Source organism: Tachyglossus aculeatus, chromosome 23 (genome assembly GCF_015852505.1).
Source record: "Tachyglossus aculeatus isolate mTacAcu1 chromosome 23, mTacAcu1.pri, whole genome shotgun sequence".
NCBI lineage: Eukaryota > Metazoa > Chordata > Mammalia > Monotremata > Tachyglossidae > Tachyglossus > Tachyglossus aculeatus.
This window is the reverse complement of record NC_052088.1, coordinates 15,995,954-16,011,869: the sequence shown is the minus strand read 5'-3', so window position 1 is coordinate 16,011,869 and position 15,916 is coordinate 15,995,954. Positions and strand designations below refer to the sequence as shown.

General features: G+C 42.5%; 1 protein-coding gene across 1 annotated transcript in view; it reads left to right on the top strand.

Annotated features, from left to right (window-relative positions):
- The window catches only part of MCCC2 (methylcrotonoyl-CoA carboxylase 2), a 78,546-nt gene that overhangs the window by 37,972 nt on the left and 24,658 nt on the right, over positions 1–15,916 (top strand). Inside the window, exons 6-8 of the mRNA XM_038765803.1 lie at positions 1,967–2,079; positions 7,768–7,881; positions 12,031–12,095. Of these exons, the coding sequence (XP_038621731.1) occupies positions 1,967–2,079; positions 7,768–7,881; positions 12,031–12,095 (292 nt within the window). The remainder of the gene's footprint in view (positions 1–1,966; positions 2,080–7,767; positions 7,882–12,030; positions 12,096–15,916) is intronic.

Here is a 15,916-nt window from a genome sequence, read left to right as displayed (position 1 = left end):
CCCATCCTCTCATGCTCCAACACTCACCCAGCCCCTTTAATGTACTTTGGAAATTTTCTTCCCATTTCCCACAGCTCCGATGTGTTCCTTCCCCACCTCGATTTACGTTTCCAAAGCTAGTGTCACGAAGGAGGCTAGTCCTGTAAAGTTGAAACAGATGTGTTGTGCAGTTAAAGTGTTACGGAAATTTAGAAACATCATTCGCCATTTGACGTAACTCACAAGGTAGTAACCGTTCGTAACCGCCACCCTCACTAATAAAAGTGAGAAAAAACAGATTAGTCATTACATTATGTATTAGAGGAAAAAATCTTATTAGCTACTAGTCATTAAAATTAGCAGGGATTATTGACAATAATCAGTGCCTGCTTGAAATTCCTGGATTTGCCACTTGAACCCAAACCTTTAGAATGGAGCTGAGCAATGGAGTGATGAAGCCACCCCCTGGTAGTATGTTAGGTGTTCATAAATCAGGAGGCTCATAATTCATTCGGACCATTAGAGGACTGTTTCGTTACTGCACTCCATTTGTTCTAATTTTTTTCAGTTTTGTGGGATTAAATGAAGGAGAGGTGATAGAAAACAATTCTGTGCTCAAGCTTGCCACCTGTACCCGTGAAAATCAATCAGTCGTATTTATTGAGCGCTTACAGTGTGCAGTGTGCTTGGGAGAGTACCACACAGCAGTGTAACAGACACATTCCCTGCCCACAGTGGGTTTAAAGTCTAGAGGGGGAGACAGACATGAGTATAAATAAAGAAATTACGGGTAAGTGCATTGCTCTATCCACCGAAAGCTCTCAATAAATACGAATGAGTGAAGTATTGTGGGGCTAGGGTGTGGGAGGGGGGTGAATAAAGGGAGCAAGTCAGGATGACGCGAAAGGGAGTGGGAGAGGAGGAAAGGAGGGCCTAGTCAGGGAAAGCTTCTTGGAGATGTGCCTTCAACAAAGCTCTGAAGATGGGGAGAGTAATTGTTGTATATGAAAAAGGAGGACATTCCCCGGCAGAGACATGACATGGGCGAGAGATAGGTGAGATCAAGGTAATGTGAGTAGGTTGGCGATAGAGGAGCAAAGTGTGTGTGATAGTGAGTTGTAGTAGTAGTGAGATGAGGTAGGAGGGAGCAAGGTGACAGTGTTTTAAAACCAATGGTAAGGAGTTTCTGTTTGATGTGGAGATGGATGGGCTAGAGGGTCTTGAGGAGTGGGGAAACATGGACTGAACATTTTTGTAAAAAAAAAAATGATCCAGGCAGCAGAGTGAAGTATGGACTGGAGAGGGGAGAGACAGGAGACAGGGAGGTCAGCAAATAATTTCTGTTTGATGTGGAGATGGATGGGCAACCACTAGAGGTTGTTGAGGAGTGGGGAAACATGGACTGAACATTTTTGTAAAAAAAAAATGATCCAGGCAGCAGAGTGAAGTATGGACTGGAGAGGGGAGAGACAGGAGACAGGGAGGTCAGGAAATAATTTCTGTTTGATGTGGAGATGGATGGGCAACCACTAGAGGTTCTTTAGGAGTGGGGAAACATGGACTGAACATTTTTGTAAAAAAAAATGATCCAGGCAGCAGAGTGAAGTATGGACTGGAGAGGGGAGAGACAGGAGACGGGGAGGTCAGCAAATAATAATGATATTTGTTAATCACTTCCTTTGTGCCAAGCACTGTTCTAAGTGCTGGGGTAGATTCAAGGCAATCAGGTTGTCCCTTGTGGGGCCCACAGTCTCGATCTCCCTTTTACATATGAGGTAACTGAGGCCCAGTGTTAGGAGAGATAGTGATGGTGGAGTTTGTCTCTTTAAAAATAGAATTTACTCAACAAATACCACAGCCTCTGTTTCTTTTTGCAATTACTAAACCTTAAGTGTTGTTATTAATGTTTGAAAATGTTTTTCTTCATGTAGCCCATTTTACAGATGTGTCTAATTTCTCTCCTTTCTCCCATCTCTAATGTCTTTAGTTGATTCAGGAGGCGGAAACTTACCTCGACAAGCAGAAGTCTTTCCAGATCGAGATCATTTTGGTCGCATATTCTATAATCAAGCTGTTATGTCTTCTAGAGGAATTTCACAGGTAACTCTCTTCTGCGTGAAAACCAATGCTTGACTGTACTGCTGGCTTCCGCCCCATGGATGCAAAGCAAATGCCAAATTTCCCACCTCAAACCGCTTTGGTCCCCCAGATCTCTTAGTCAGTGCCTGAAGATGTTGCCGGCGTTACTGAGGTCTCCTTTTTTTCTAATTCCGGGAGTCACTCCGAGAGAGCGTGAGTTGCTGTTGCTCCTGATGCCGACAGGCTAGTCATCACTCCTGTTGCTAAAATAATAATTATGGCGGTATTTGTTAAGCGCTTACTATGTGCCAAGCACTGGGGGATGCAAGGCGATCAGGTTGTCCCATGTGGAGCTCACAGTCTTCATCCCCATTTTACAGATGAGGGCCCTGAGGCCCAGAGAAGTGAATTGACCTGCCCAAAGTCACACAGCAGACAAGCAGCGGAGCCGGAATTAGAACCCATGACCTCTGACTCCCAAGCCTGGGTTCTTTCCACCACTGAGCCATGTTGCTGTTGGTAAAAGTAATTGATCCCTGGAGAATTTGGAGGTTAAAGGGGTGGGAGGCCCATTCTGTCTCCCTTCTACAGTGGACCGAGCGAAGGACTGAGAATCAGGAGGTCTTGTCCTAGTTCGAGTTCCTCTGTATGCCCATGGGCAAGTCACTTCTCTTTGTCTCAGTTTCCTCATCTATAAAATGGGGATTCAGTGCCTGTTCTCTTTTTCTGGGAATGCCGTGGGAGACAGACAAGCAGTATGGCTTAGTGGAAAGAGCCCGGGCTTGGGAGTCGGAGGGCATGGGTTCTAATCCCGGCTTTGCCACTTGTCAGCTGTGTGACTTTGGGCAAGTCACTTCACTTCTCTGGGTCTCAGTTACCTCATCTGGAAAATGGGGATTAAGACTGTGAGCTCACGTGGGACAGCCTAATTACTCTGTATCTCCCCCAGCACTTAGAACAGTGCTTGGCACATAGTAAGTGCTTAACAAATACCATCATTATTCTTATGTAATTACTTTACTTCTACAGGACTTGCTTTATTAGGCCCTTTTTTCTCCCTACTCATCCTTTCTGCATCATCCTTTCACTTGAATTTGTACCCTTTATTCACCCCACCTGCAGCCCCACAGCACTTATAATAATAATAATAATAACGATGGCATTTATTAAGCGCTTACTATGTGCATAAAGCACTGTTCTAAGCACTGGTGACGTTATTTATTTATTTTATTTGTACATATCTATTCTATTTATTTTATTTTGTTAATATGTTTTGTTTTGTTCTCTGTCTCCCCCTTCTAGACTGTGAGCCCACTGTTGGGTAGGGACCGTCTCTATATGTTGCCAACTTGGACTTCCCAAGCGCTTAGTACAGTGCTCTGCACACAGTAAGCGCTCAATAAATACGATTGATTGATTGATTGATTACAAGGTGATCAGGTTGTCCCACGGGGGGCTCACAGTCTTAATCCCCATTTTCCAGATGAGGAAACTGAGGCCCAGAGAAGTGAAGTGACTTGCTCAAAGTCACACAGCTGACAGTTGGCGGAGCCAGGATTTGAACCCCTGACCTCTGACTCCAAAGCCCGGGCTCTTTCCACTGAGCCACGCTGCTTCTCATGTGCTTACGTGCTTATCCCGATTGTATTTCAGTGTCTGTCCTTCTAGACAGTAAGCCCCTTGTGGGCAGGGAACCTGTCTACCAACTCTTACAGTGTACTCTCCCAAGCGCTTAGTTCAGTGCTCTGCTCACAGTGGGCACTCAGTAAATACCATTGATTGACTGAGATTGTATACTCTTTTCTACCTTACCTCACTGATTTCCTACTCTAACGCAGCCTGTATACTTTGTTCCTCCAGCACCAACACACTTAATGTCCCTCGATCTTTCCTGTCTCACTGCCGATCCCTTCATCATCATCAATCGTATTTATTGAGCGCTTACTATGTGCAGAGCACTGTACTAAGCGCTTGGGAAGTACAAATTGGCAACATATAGAGACAGTCCCTACCCAACAGTGGGCTCACAGTCTAAAAGAACAGTGGGCTCACAGTCTAAAAGATCCCTTGCCCATGTCCCCCCTCTGACCTAAAACTCTCTCCCCCTCCATATATGATAGACCCCCAAAACTTCCTACCTTCAAAGCTCTATTAAAATCACATCTCTTAGAAGCCTTCCATGATTAAGCCCTCTTTTCTTCTATTCCATCTTCCTTCTGCGTCGCCTGTGCACTTGGGTCTGAACCCTTTAAGCGCTTGACTATTCATCCCATCCTCAGCCCCACAGCAATTAAGTACATAGCCGTCATTTATTTATATTAATTCCTGTCTTCCCCCTTAGACTGTAAGCGGTCATTGTACCCAGTGCTTAGAACAGTGCTTGGCACGTAGTAAACGCTTAACAAATACCAACATTATTTATGACTTACTCTCCCAAGTGCTTGGTGCAGCGCTGTCCAATCAGTCAGTCAATCAATCGTATTTATTGAGCGCTTACTGTGTGCAGAGCACTGTACTAAGCGCTTGGGAAGTACAAGTTGGCAACATATAGAGACAGTCCCTACCCAACAGTGGGCTCACAGTCTAGAAGGGGGAGACAGAGAACAAAACCAAACATAGTAACAAAATAAAATAAAATACTGTCCGCACAGTAAGCACTCAGTAAATACCATTGATTGATGGAGATTGGGCCCTCCTTTCTGCAGTACCTTTTCTTCATCCCTCATAGAATGGCTCAGTGGAAAGAGCCTGGGCTTTGGAGTCAGAGGTCATGGGTTCAAATGCCGCTCCACCGCCTGTCAGCTGTGTGACTTTGGGCAAGTCACTTAACTTCTCTGTGCCTCAGTTCCCTCATCTGTAAAATGGTGATTGACTGTGAGCCCCTCATGGGACAACCTGATCACCTTGTAACCTTCCCAGCACTTCTAGAACAGTGCTTTGCACATAGTTAGCGCTTAATAAATGCCATTATTATTATTATAGAATGCTGGGCAATTATTGCATAATTGAATAATAAGCTGTGGTCATAAGGGGGCTCCTTGGTCATTTTCATTTCTAGGTCCGGTCATATGACCTCCGATCATAGTTCTGATTCCAACATAACCCTTTGTGCTAACATGCGGCTTGATGTTGGATACCATCTGAGGATGAGCGTCCTCCTTTCTTCTTGAAGTAGTCTGCAGTTTTTGTCTCCCTTGGCCTTGGTTTCTTGAACTGTGAGAAACTCCTTGATGGGAGTTTAAATGCTTTGTTGTTGTTGTTGTTTCTTGAACTGTGGGAAACTTCTTGATGGGAGTTTAAATGCTTTGTTGTTGTTGTTCTTAACTAAATATTCTTTGCCTGGTGTGAAGATCTCATCTGTGGAATTTGAGAACACAATTTGCATTCTACAGATTTAGAGGACTGTATTCAGTTTTTCTCATGAGATGCTTCTAAAAAAATCTGTCACTGATTTCATCATGACAGTTGGGTTTGTACGAAGATGAAACGAATGTATGTTTTTGTTAGAGATGATGATCCATTCATTCATTCATTCATTCAGTCGTATTTATTGAGTGCTTACTGTGTGCAGAGCACTGTACTAAGCGCTTGGGAAGTCCAAGTTGGCAACATATAGAGACGGTCCCTACCCAACAGTGGGCTCACAGTCTAGACGGGGGAGACAGAGAACAAAACAAAACATATTAATAAAATAAATAGAGTATGTACAAGTAAAATAAATAAATAGAGTAATAAATAAGTAAAAACGTATATACATATATACAGGTGCTGTGGGGAAGGGAAGGAGGTAAGGCACCAAACCAGATGGAGAGGGGAAGGAGGGGCACCGAATATAATCAAATAGAATATGCTATTATTTTTGGTGGGAATATTTGCTGTTCTCTTACCTCTAAACAGGTCTGGTATTTCCTGTAATTTTTTTAGTCTCAAAGAATTAGAAGTGTTGATTCTCCTGCCTCTACGTGTATATTTTGGACTTTAGGAATGAAGGAAGTAAACCACCTTAATCTATTGTACCTTTGTGATTCCCTGATTTAGATTTTAGTTTGTTCAGTCATTCTTCTTTCCCATGACTTTTCCAGCCTGTGGCATCCGAGAAACGTCTTTGTGTGCTGTGACGATGATCTTCGTTTTTTTCAACCATCAAATTACACTTTGCCAACTCCTTGGAGGCAATGGGAGCAGTTCCCTAAAGTTGTCTGAACCAGATTCCCATTTTTTGCTCATCCCAGGTCTCTGACCAGTCCCAAGAGAGTCAAGGCTGAACAGACCCGGCCTGTTACCTCCTGGAAGTTTGTCACCTCTTAGTCCTCACCCTTCCCTAAAATCCCCATCCCCTCATCCGTCCCCACACCCTCAAAACGGAAAGTCGACCCTCGCACCTTGTTAATGTTCTTGCATCGTTTCGAGTAATTCTTTTTGCCTTTGAGTCCTTGATGTCCGATGTTTCTCTTCCCTCCTGTTGCCGCTTAGTTACCGTATGCATGTTTAGTTCTTTCACTTTTCTTTTCGTAAATTGGTCCTTTTTCGCTTCTTCCATTATCACATGGCTCTTCTTTAAATTCCCTGGCAGTTTATCTCAATCTTTCCGGTAATGAAATGGATTAAACTGAATCTAACTGAATCCTAGTCCACAAGTTAGCAGAGTTGATGAAATTTTTCTATTTTACCCCTGCAGCTCTCTTTTGCTAAAACCTTTGGACATGTAATAATATATAATGTAATGTGAGGTTTATTTTGCTTTTTAATGAATTCTGCTCATGCTGTAATCTTTCCATGAAACTTTAATAAATAAGTGCTTCCAATGATTGTTCCCAGTGGGAAGGAAAATAGTGCTAATCCATGTCTTTTTTTATATCTGGATTAGTTATCCTGTTGTGGGTTTATTTTTTTTTTCTTTGATATATACTTAACATATCTATGGAGAAATGTTCATCTACTCACCTTAAAAACTGCTTTCACATAATGATCTTTGGTATCCATGGCACTTTTCTCCAACTGTTATTAGATGTTCATCTACTCACCTTAAAAACTGCTTTCACATAATGATCTTTGGTATCCATGGCACTTTTCTCCAACTGTTATTAGATGATTCATTATTTTATTTAGATGGAGAGTTTACCAGCCAAATAGTTGTTATTTGTGTCTTTCTAATCTTAGGCAAGAATTGGTGCAGAATTTTTGTTTGTCTGGAAAGTGTCTCTAAAGAATGAAAGGCAGCATGGCCTAGTGGAAAGAGCCCGGGCTTGGAAGTCAGAGGTCATGGGTTCTAATCCTAGCTCCGCTACTTGTCTGCTGTGTGACTTTGGGCAAGTCACTTCACTTTTCTGTGCCTCAGTTATCTCATTGGTAAAATGGGGATTAAGACTGTGTCCAACCTGATTAACTTGTATCTACCCCAGTATTATGCCTGGCACATAGTGAGCGCTTAACAAATTCCATTTAAAAAAAATATATTTCCAAGCCTGATTTTATTAACTTTTACAACATTTCCATGAGCTGTATGGACAATACCCGGAATCCTTGAATCTCAGGGCCTGGGATTTGTCGTATTCTCGGCAACAACTACAGTATCGGGCACCCCGGTCCTTGGACTCTGTCCTGTGTTCGATTCTGACTGGTCGATGCTGCCCCTCGGTTTACCTTTCAGTTCCATTAGTCATATGTTGTGATTCTTCAGTTGCATTTGTCGATGTGCTTGGATTTCAGATCGCAGTGGTGATGGGATCCTGCACAGCAGGAGGAGCATACGTGCCCGCAATGGCTGATGAAACCATCATTGTCGGCAAGCAGGGTACCATTTTCTTGGGAGGACCCCCTTTGGTAAGTGAAGAAATGAGGTCAATATTCTGATTGGTAACTTGTGTCCTTTAAGTATCCATTAACTTGTATCCATTAGAGAAACAGCGTGACTCGGTGGAAAAGAACACGGGCTTTGGAGTCAGAGATCATGGGTTCAAATCCCGGCTCCGCCAGTTGACAGCTGTGTGACTTTGGGCAAATCACTTTGCTTCTCTGTGCCTCAGTTACCTCATCTGTAAAATGGGGATGAAGTCTGTGAGCCCCCCGTGGAACAACCTGATCACCTTGTAACTTCCCCAGCGCTTAGAACAGTGCTTTGCACATAGTAAGTGCTTAATAAATGCCATTATTATTATTATTATTAAGGAGGCAAAGATGAAAACTCTCAATGCCAGGGCTTGCTTGGGACAAAGGCAGACGCTGTCTTTTCTTCAAGGAAGGTTTCCTTGTTTTGGGAAAGACAAATGACATTTATACCAGTATATCATTAAGAGTGTGTACTAAAAAGACTTACGTAGATTTTCTTCAACCACCCTCAACATTATAGAATGTTGCTTTTAAATTAAAAAGGGTAAGAAAAAGGAAAGTTTGTCAAGAGCCAGTTTCTCTATTGAAATGAAGTGGGCCCCACATTCCAGAGAGATCAGTTAAATATCCCCACGGGGTCATAAAATAATAATTGATATGAGTTTCTTGCAAGGACTTATAATGTAAAAGTTTGGGTGTTCAGTGTACCAGAGCGTCATCAATTTTCTTTTTATGGGAACCTACTTTAATTCCCAACAGTAAGGCCACAACTGTTGTCTGAATTTTTTATTCTCACTGATTTCTTTCTTCTATGGGCAGCTAACAGTCCAGAAACATGCCTGTATTATCATTCTTTTGATGTAAGATGTAGTTGATTAAAAGCAAAATTGTCAATCTTATATCCTAAACATTTTATCCCTGCTTCATGAAGAAAATATTGGGGCGTGTAATGAGATTAAGTATGGCTACTTAACCTGGTGGGGTTGGATCTAATATGGGAGACAGAAGTACTGTAAAATCTCATCAGAGGAAAAGGCCAGAGTGGTATCAAGAGATGATTTGCAGACTCTGAATGTGGAGTTGTAGCCTCTGTAGTCATTCTAAGTATTTCTCCGTAATATAGCTGGAAAATAACTGATCAAGAAGAGGTCTAAGTGAGCTGAAGAGGAAAATTTTGTGGCAATTTTATTCATGAAAGAAAGGGAAAAGCATTTTGAATGTCTGCCTGGGCTAGAGAAAATGCATCTGTAAAAAGGAGTTATTCCGGGCCATACTCTAAAAATGTTTTTGCACTCTTCCTAGTGGGTTAACTTTTCTGGAAAAAAGCGATTAAATTGGATACTTGCTAAAGGAAGGTAGGGATCTGTTATCTGCAATCCAATTAGTCTCAATAATCACCCTGAGGACTTCAGTGTTCTTAGGCTTAATTCCACAGTGAGGGTGTGAGTACAGCAGTCAGACGAGGGGAAAAATTGACATGATAAATTGTCCTTCGTAGTGTGAGCTTGCTCATTTTTTTCCCTATTTTAAGTTTTCACCAATATGACTTAGAACTAATCAGCAGCATTTTGTGCTATTGGAACGGAGCTGGTGATTTGTCCCTAAAAAGGTTGATTTTTACCCTGAGAGGGCAGCTGGGTTGATGCCCATCATCCAGATTTAATGGTATATTAAAGAAACACTACTTTGAGAATGAAGTGGCTTTCTGAATCACTGGGGAGGATATTCCTAGTTCAGAAATCTATCGGCAGAGGCCATTTTGAGAAAAACCTTGGTCTTGAAAGATTTGGATGGCTCCATGTGAATTAACAAACACAGTTTGTAAATGGAGAAAAATATTGCCGGATTTTTCCAGAAACAGGAGACAATTCCAGGTTAGGGCATCTTTAAAAAATGAATTAATATGAGACCATTGAAAGAGACTTCGATCTTCCCATTTGCCACCCAAATTTATGGCTAGTTGTATGCACAGCAAGGATCGGTTATTGGATTTGAATGTATTTCTTGGCTTTCAGCTCCCACAACTAGTAATTGAGTGCTGAAACATTAATTATCTAACTCATTTCAATTCTTTTGCTTATCACATTAATAAGACCATCAAAATGGATTTAAGCGATCTCAGTGTGTTTATTCCTTTTGGTGGGTTTAAACTATTTACTCAAATATTGATTATTATTTTGGAAATTGGTTAATTATTATTTTGGAAATTGGTAGACATTGTTTCTGATTTTCCTGTAAAAAAGACATCCCCGATTTTTTGGGGAAAAGATAATTACACCCATCCAGCTGGAAGAATGCTTTATTTAAAAGCTTTTAATGCTGGGAGCACTGGGAAATAACTTCTGGGTTGATATTTCTAATGCTACAGTAGTAAAAGGTTTCTCTGTTAGAAGAAAAGAACAGAGCAGTCGTTCAAAAGAAGTAGGAATCAATAGGCCTTAAATGATGAGATTGGCATTTAACGCTAATTGATTTTCTGCCTCTTTCCAACTAGAATTTCTCAGACACTAATTAAGTCATTCCACATTATTTTCCCTGGATTATTTTCTTTTTGTTACCTTCTGCTAATCATCTGAGAAATGCCTTAGTGGAAGTGAATTGATTACGCGAACTTGAAGATTTTGCAGAGAACTATTTTTTTCTCTCAGGGAACATAAGTTTATATAATAGGGTTTTCAGGGCTGGCAGCAATTGTTTTAGGAGGTGAAAAGTGAGCAAGGCAGGAAATCTCTGTGTAGAGATTAAGTGAGGATAAAGCAGATTATTTTTCCCCATCTTTAGAAGTTTCCCACTTATTTGAAATTGAGCAGTCTTTTGATCAATTTTCAAGTTTTGAACATAGGGAAACCAAAAAACTGCTATTTTTCTCTCCATCTCTTTCTGCAGCACCCTTCACTTCCCATCCTTGGAACTACAGAGGGGCAAAAAGCCCTAATTTTGTATTCTCTGTGCCCTCACCTTCCCTTCCCCCCATCTGTGCTGCTGCCCTTCAGGTATCCCCCATAATAAAAATCTTTCTGACACAGTCTCCTGGCAGAATTCTTGGAGCTTGGCTCCTCTTAAAGACACTCAATACCTTCATTGGCATCCTGGACCTACAGAAATATTGACCTTTTCTGGTGTAGTAATAATCCTGGAAGACTTCTTGGAAGAGATGAATTTGGGACTGACTGGGAAGATGAGCGGGAGATTACGTGGCAGATGGATGAGTAGGGTAGCATTCGGGCATATGGGGGCATCTGGGAGACTCGCTGGTTGGATTTTTTCCCTCGCATCTTACTAATGGGCCAAATGTAGAGCAAACTGACTTCCTTTGGCAGGCTAGTGCTCCATAAAATAGGGAACTAGGCATAATTTTTTACCTGTAGTCATTTCAGTGTCTCAAGGTCTTTAAACCAGTCGTCACTTTTTTTCTTTGCTAATTTGAAAGTGCACCTCTTCACATCAGTTTTCTTAAAAATTATTTTTGGATTGGAGGGTAAATTGATTCAGGTCATTTGGAGACTGACTTCAAGTTATTTTTGAGTTTAATTATTTTGAGTCTAATGTGAATCGAACATTTCGCATTTCAGATTTATTTAGTAGAATGTAGAAGGTCTCAGGTCAGAAAAGAGTTGGTTATATTGTTAATGCACTGGTTCATTATGCCGGGATTATTATTATCCTCCTCCCTCACAGGTTAAAGGTAAATTCTTCCTGGGAAGGCTTGGAAGCAGTAGTTTTGGGGAGGTGTAGTATTCTGGGCATCACTCCTTTCCTCGTTTAAACATTTAAATCTAATTAGCTTACCTATTAAGGTCTTTTAGAACATGAAGGAAACTCTTGTAGACAGTAGTTCAGCTTCCGTCCTCAGACAGAACTGCCCCCTAAACAGTTCGAAACACATCTAACTAATTTCATAACCGCTCTGGTAACGTAGCTCAGTTTTTACCAGCTGCGCTATGATTGCCAGGTTTACGTGTAGCCATTTATCCAAGTGTAGATAGTAGCACGGAGAAGACAAACATTTCATTTCCACAGAGCTGGGCAAAGTGAACCATAACTGCAGGGAAATGTTGTGCAATTTCATCTTAACCATCCTTGTTAAAACATTCCCAGTCATATGCAAAACCTTGCCCTAATTCTAATCTTTTGCCTTGGTAGGTTAAAGCTGCCACCGGTGAGGAAGTATCGGCTGAGGATCTCGGAGGCGCAGACCTTCACTGCAGGTGGAGTAGGGAATCACTACTTTTGTCCACTCTGAGGAGTTTTGGGGGTTTTTAAACAAAACTGTTCTTATTACTTTTGCTGCTGTCTCTCCCCACTCCGGACCATACTTCATTCTGCTGCCCGGATCATTTTTCTACAGGAATATTCAGGCCATATTTCCCCCCCTCTTCAGGAACCTCCAGTAGTTGCCCATCCACCTCCGCATCAAACAGAAGCTCCATACCGTCGGCTTTAAAGCCGTCCCTCACTTTGCCCCCTCCTACATCACCCCTGCTACTCTCCTACTCCAACCTAGCCCCCCGACACTCTTGGCTCCTGTGATGCCAACCTTCTCTCTGTACCTCGATCTCATCTGTCTTGCCGCTGACCTCTCACCCATGTCTCCCAGACTGAGCCCCCTCCTTCCTCTCCCCCTCCTCCCCCTCCCCATCCCCCTGCCTTACCTCCTTCCCCTCCCCACAGCACCTGTATATATGTTTGTACATATTTATTACTCTATTTTATTTGTACATATTTATTCTATTTATTTTATTTTGTTAATATGTTTTGTTTTGTTGTCTGTTTCCCCCTTCTAGACTGTGAGCCCGCTGTTGGGTAGGGACCGTCTCTATATGTTGCCAACTTGGACTTCCCAAGCGCTTAGTACAGTGCTGTGCACACAGTAAGCGCTCAATAAATATGATTGAATGAATGAATGCTGCCATGATGGAAATTTATCGTACCAGACCAGGCGCCCTCAGGTTTCTGATATCCTTCTCCTGAGTCCAAGTCGTATGCTGGATCCCAAATGGGGGGCCTGGTAGCCTTTTGGTGGGTAAGAGATCTGGCTGTTTTCCTTCCAAGTCCATGGGGATACTTACCTCATAGGGTTGTTGTGAGGGCTGAAATGAACTAATTAATGTGAAAGCACTTTGGCAGTAAAAGCCCTATATAATACAACATCACTAAAATCCTCCCTTTCCTTTCCATTCAAAACTGCTATCATGTTAGTCCAAGCGCTTATCTTATCCTGCCTTGGTTACTGTATCCCCCTTCTAGACTGTGAGCCCGCTGTTGGGTAGGGACCGTCTCTATATGTTGCCAACTTGGACTTCCCAAGCACTTAGTACAGTGCTCTGCACACAGTAAGCACTCAATAAATACAGTTGAATGAATGAATGAATGAATGTATCAGTCTCCTTGCTGACCTCCCTGTCTTCTGTCTCTCCCCTCTCCAGTCCATACTTCACTATGCCGCCCGGATCACTTTTCTGCAAAAATATTCAGTCCATGTTTCCCCTTTCCTCAGGAACCTCCAGTGGTTGCCCGTCCACCTCCACATCAAACAGAAACTCTTTGCCATCATCTCTAAAGCAGTCAATCACTTTGCCCCCTCCTACCTCACCTGGCTATTCTCCTGCTACAGCCCGGCCCCACACTTTGCTCCTTCTACTCACTGTACCTCGAGCTCGTCCATCTCACCACCGATTTCCCGTCCACGTCCTGCCTCTGGCCTGGATTGCCTTCCCTTTTCATGTCTGAAAATTACTCTCCCCTCTTTGAAACTGCTATTGAAGACCCATCTCCTCTTTGAGGTCTTCCCTGATTAAGCCCTCATTTCCTCTTTTCCCATTCCCTTCCGCGTCACCCTGACTTGCTGTCTTTACTCACCACCGTCCCCGCCCCCACAGCACTTATGTATATATCTGTAATTTATTTATTTCTATTAATGCCTGTCTCCCCCTGATTGTAAGCTTGTTATGAGCAGGGAATGTATCTGTTATATTATTGTGTTGTACTCTTCCAAGCACTTAATTCAGTACCCTGCACACAATAAGCACTCAATAAATATGACTGATTGATACAATAAAGGAAGCAGCGTAGTCTGGTGCAAAGACCGTAGGGTCAGGAGTCCAGAGACCCGGGTCCTGTTCCCGGCTCTGCCACTTATCTGTTATCTGGCCTTTGGAAAGTTGCTTAACTTCTCCGTGCCCTCCTATTCCTCGGCTGCAAAATGGGGATAAAATACCTATTCTCTCTTCCCCTTAAACTGTGAGCCCTGTGTGGGGCAGGGGCTGGGTCCAAGTTGATTATTTTGTATTTCTCATAGCTCTTAGCCCAATGCTTGGCACATAGTAAGTGCTTAATAATGACCGTTATCATTAATAGTAGTAGTAATAATAATAATAACAGAAAGGAAAAAGAAAAATTCTGCCTTCACTCAGCTGCTCTACTGTCCCTAACACAAACACTTCATCCGGGGCCTGGGTAGTGATGCAGAGTTTGAGAAATCATAAATATGAGGGGCAGAAAGACTACTGCATCAGCCTCCGCACTGGCTTCCCTGCCTCTCTCCTTTCTATCCGTCAACCAATCGTATTTGTTGGGCGCTTACTGTGTGCAAAGCACTGTGCTAAGTGCTTGGGAGAGAACAATATAACAGAGTTGATAGGCCCATTCCCTCCCCATAGTGAGCTCACGGTCTAAAGGAGGACATAGACATTAATATAAATAAATTATGGATATGTACATAAGAGCTGTAAGGCTGAAGGGAGTATGTACCCATTTTAGTACGTATTTAACTCTGCTCTCTGGATTATTTTTTTAAGGCATCATTCTGGGCATGTCTTTCTGTTACTCAAAAACCTCCGTTGATTACCCATTCCTTTCCTTATCAAACAGAAACTTTTAACCATCACCTTCAAGGCTCTCCCTCATATCTATCCTCTTCTCCCACTGCATGGTAGCTCAAACTCTTTCCTCTCGAGCTAAGGTACTTACTGAACTATGGTCTCTTCTCTCTGCTGCTATCTTCTTACTTTCTTCTCTCCCCTGGCCTGGAACTCTGTCCCGCTGGAAACCCACCAGACCGCGGTTCTCCCTGCCTTCAAAGACCGCCTGAAATCCTATCTTCTCCATGAGGCCTTCCTGATTAACCTCTCATCTCCCCAAGTTATTTATGTCTCCCGAACAGTCAAGTTAGCTCTTCGCCACCACGTAAGGACTGGCATATTCCCTACCTCCTGTAGCAACTTATGTGCCTATTTTGTATCCCCTGCTTCTTAAAGATTTACTCATGTATGGATCTTCTTTTCCCCCTTCTTTCAGTCTGTAAATTACTGAAGTGCTTATCTTCCCTACTAGATTGGAAGGGCAAGGATCATGTCTATTCACCCTTTTTATCCTCTCCCAAGAGCTTAGTGCAATTCTCTGCACATATTAATGGGTAAATAAATTTTACTGATTGTTTGTTGAGACTGTGCCTTAATGATGGTGTATTCCATGTAGAGACAAGCCCAAATAGGTGGGATTTGTTGCACCTCTTTCAGGACTTGTGAAGTCTCCGTGTGGCTCCTAGGTGAGTCCTGAATTGGTGGCGCAAGTACCCAAGGAAGACATGGGTTGCTCTCTCATCAATCCAGTCAATACTTGGCTTTCATCTCTAGAGTTTTCTTATGTGGAAGTCTAAGTCTGTGAGGCGTTTTTTACTGTTCAGCGGTAATCAGGCAATATCAGATAGAAGCACCTTCCCATATTACGAAGTGTTATGGAAGATTGTTTTCCCTCTGTCTTTCAGAGGAAATAAATACCAATTATTTCTGAAGTTTAAACTGTCGTTCGTAGGAGACAGTGTTCAATAAAAGAGAGATTGTTGAAAAGGGAGGGATTTTACTTGATGTGGCACAGAAAGCATTTTGCAGAAAATTCGCATGTCTGAATTGGCAGCGCCCGCTTTTTACATCAGCAAGGGAGAAGACGGGTTGGGACCGTCAGACGCTGGTGGATGTGGAGTTGAGAGTCTGCTCCTGTTCAAAGAGACTTGGTCTGGTTGGCTTGCCGT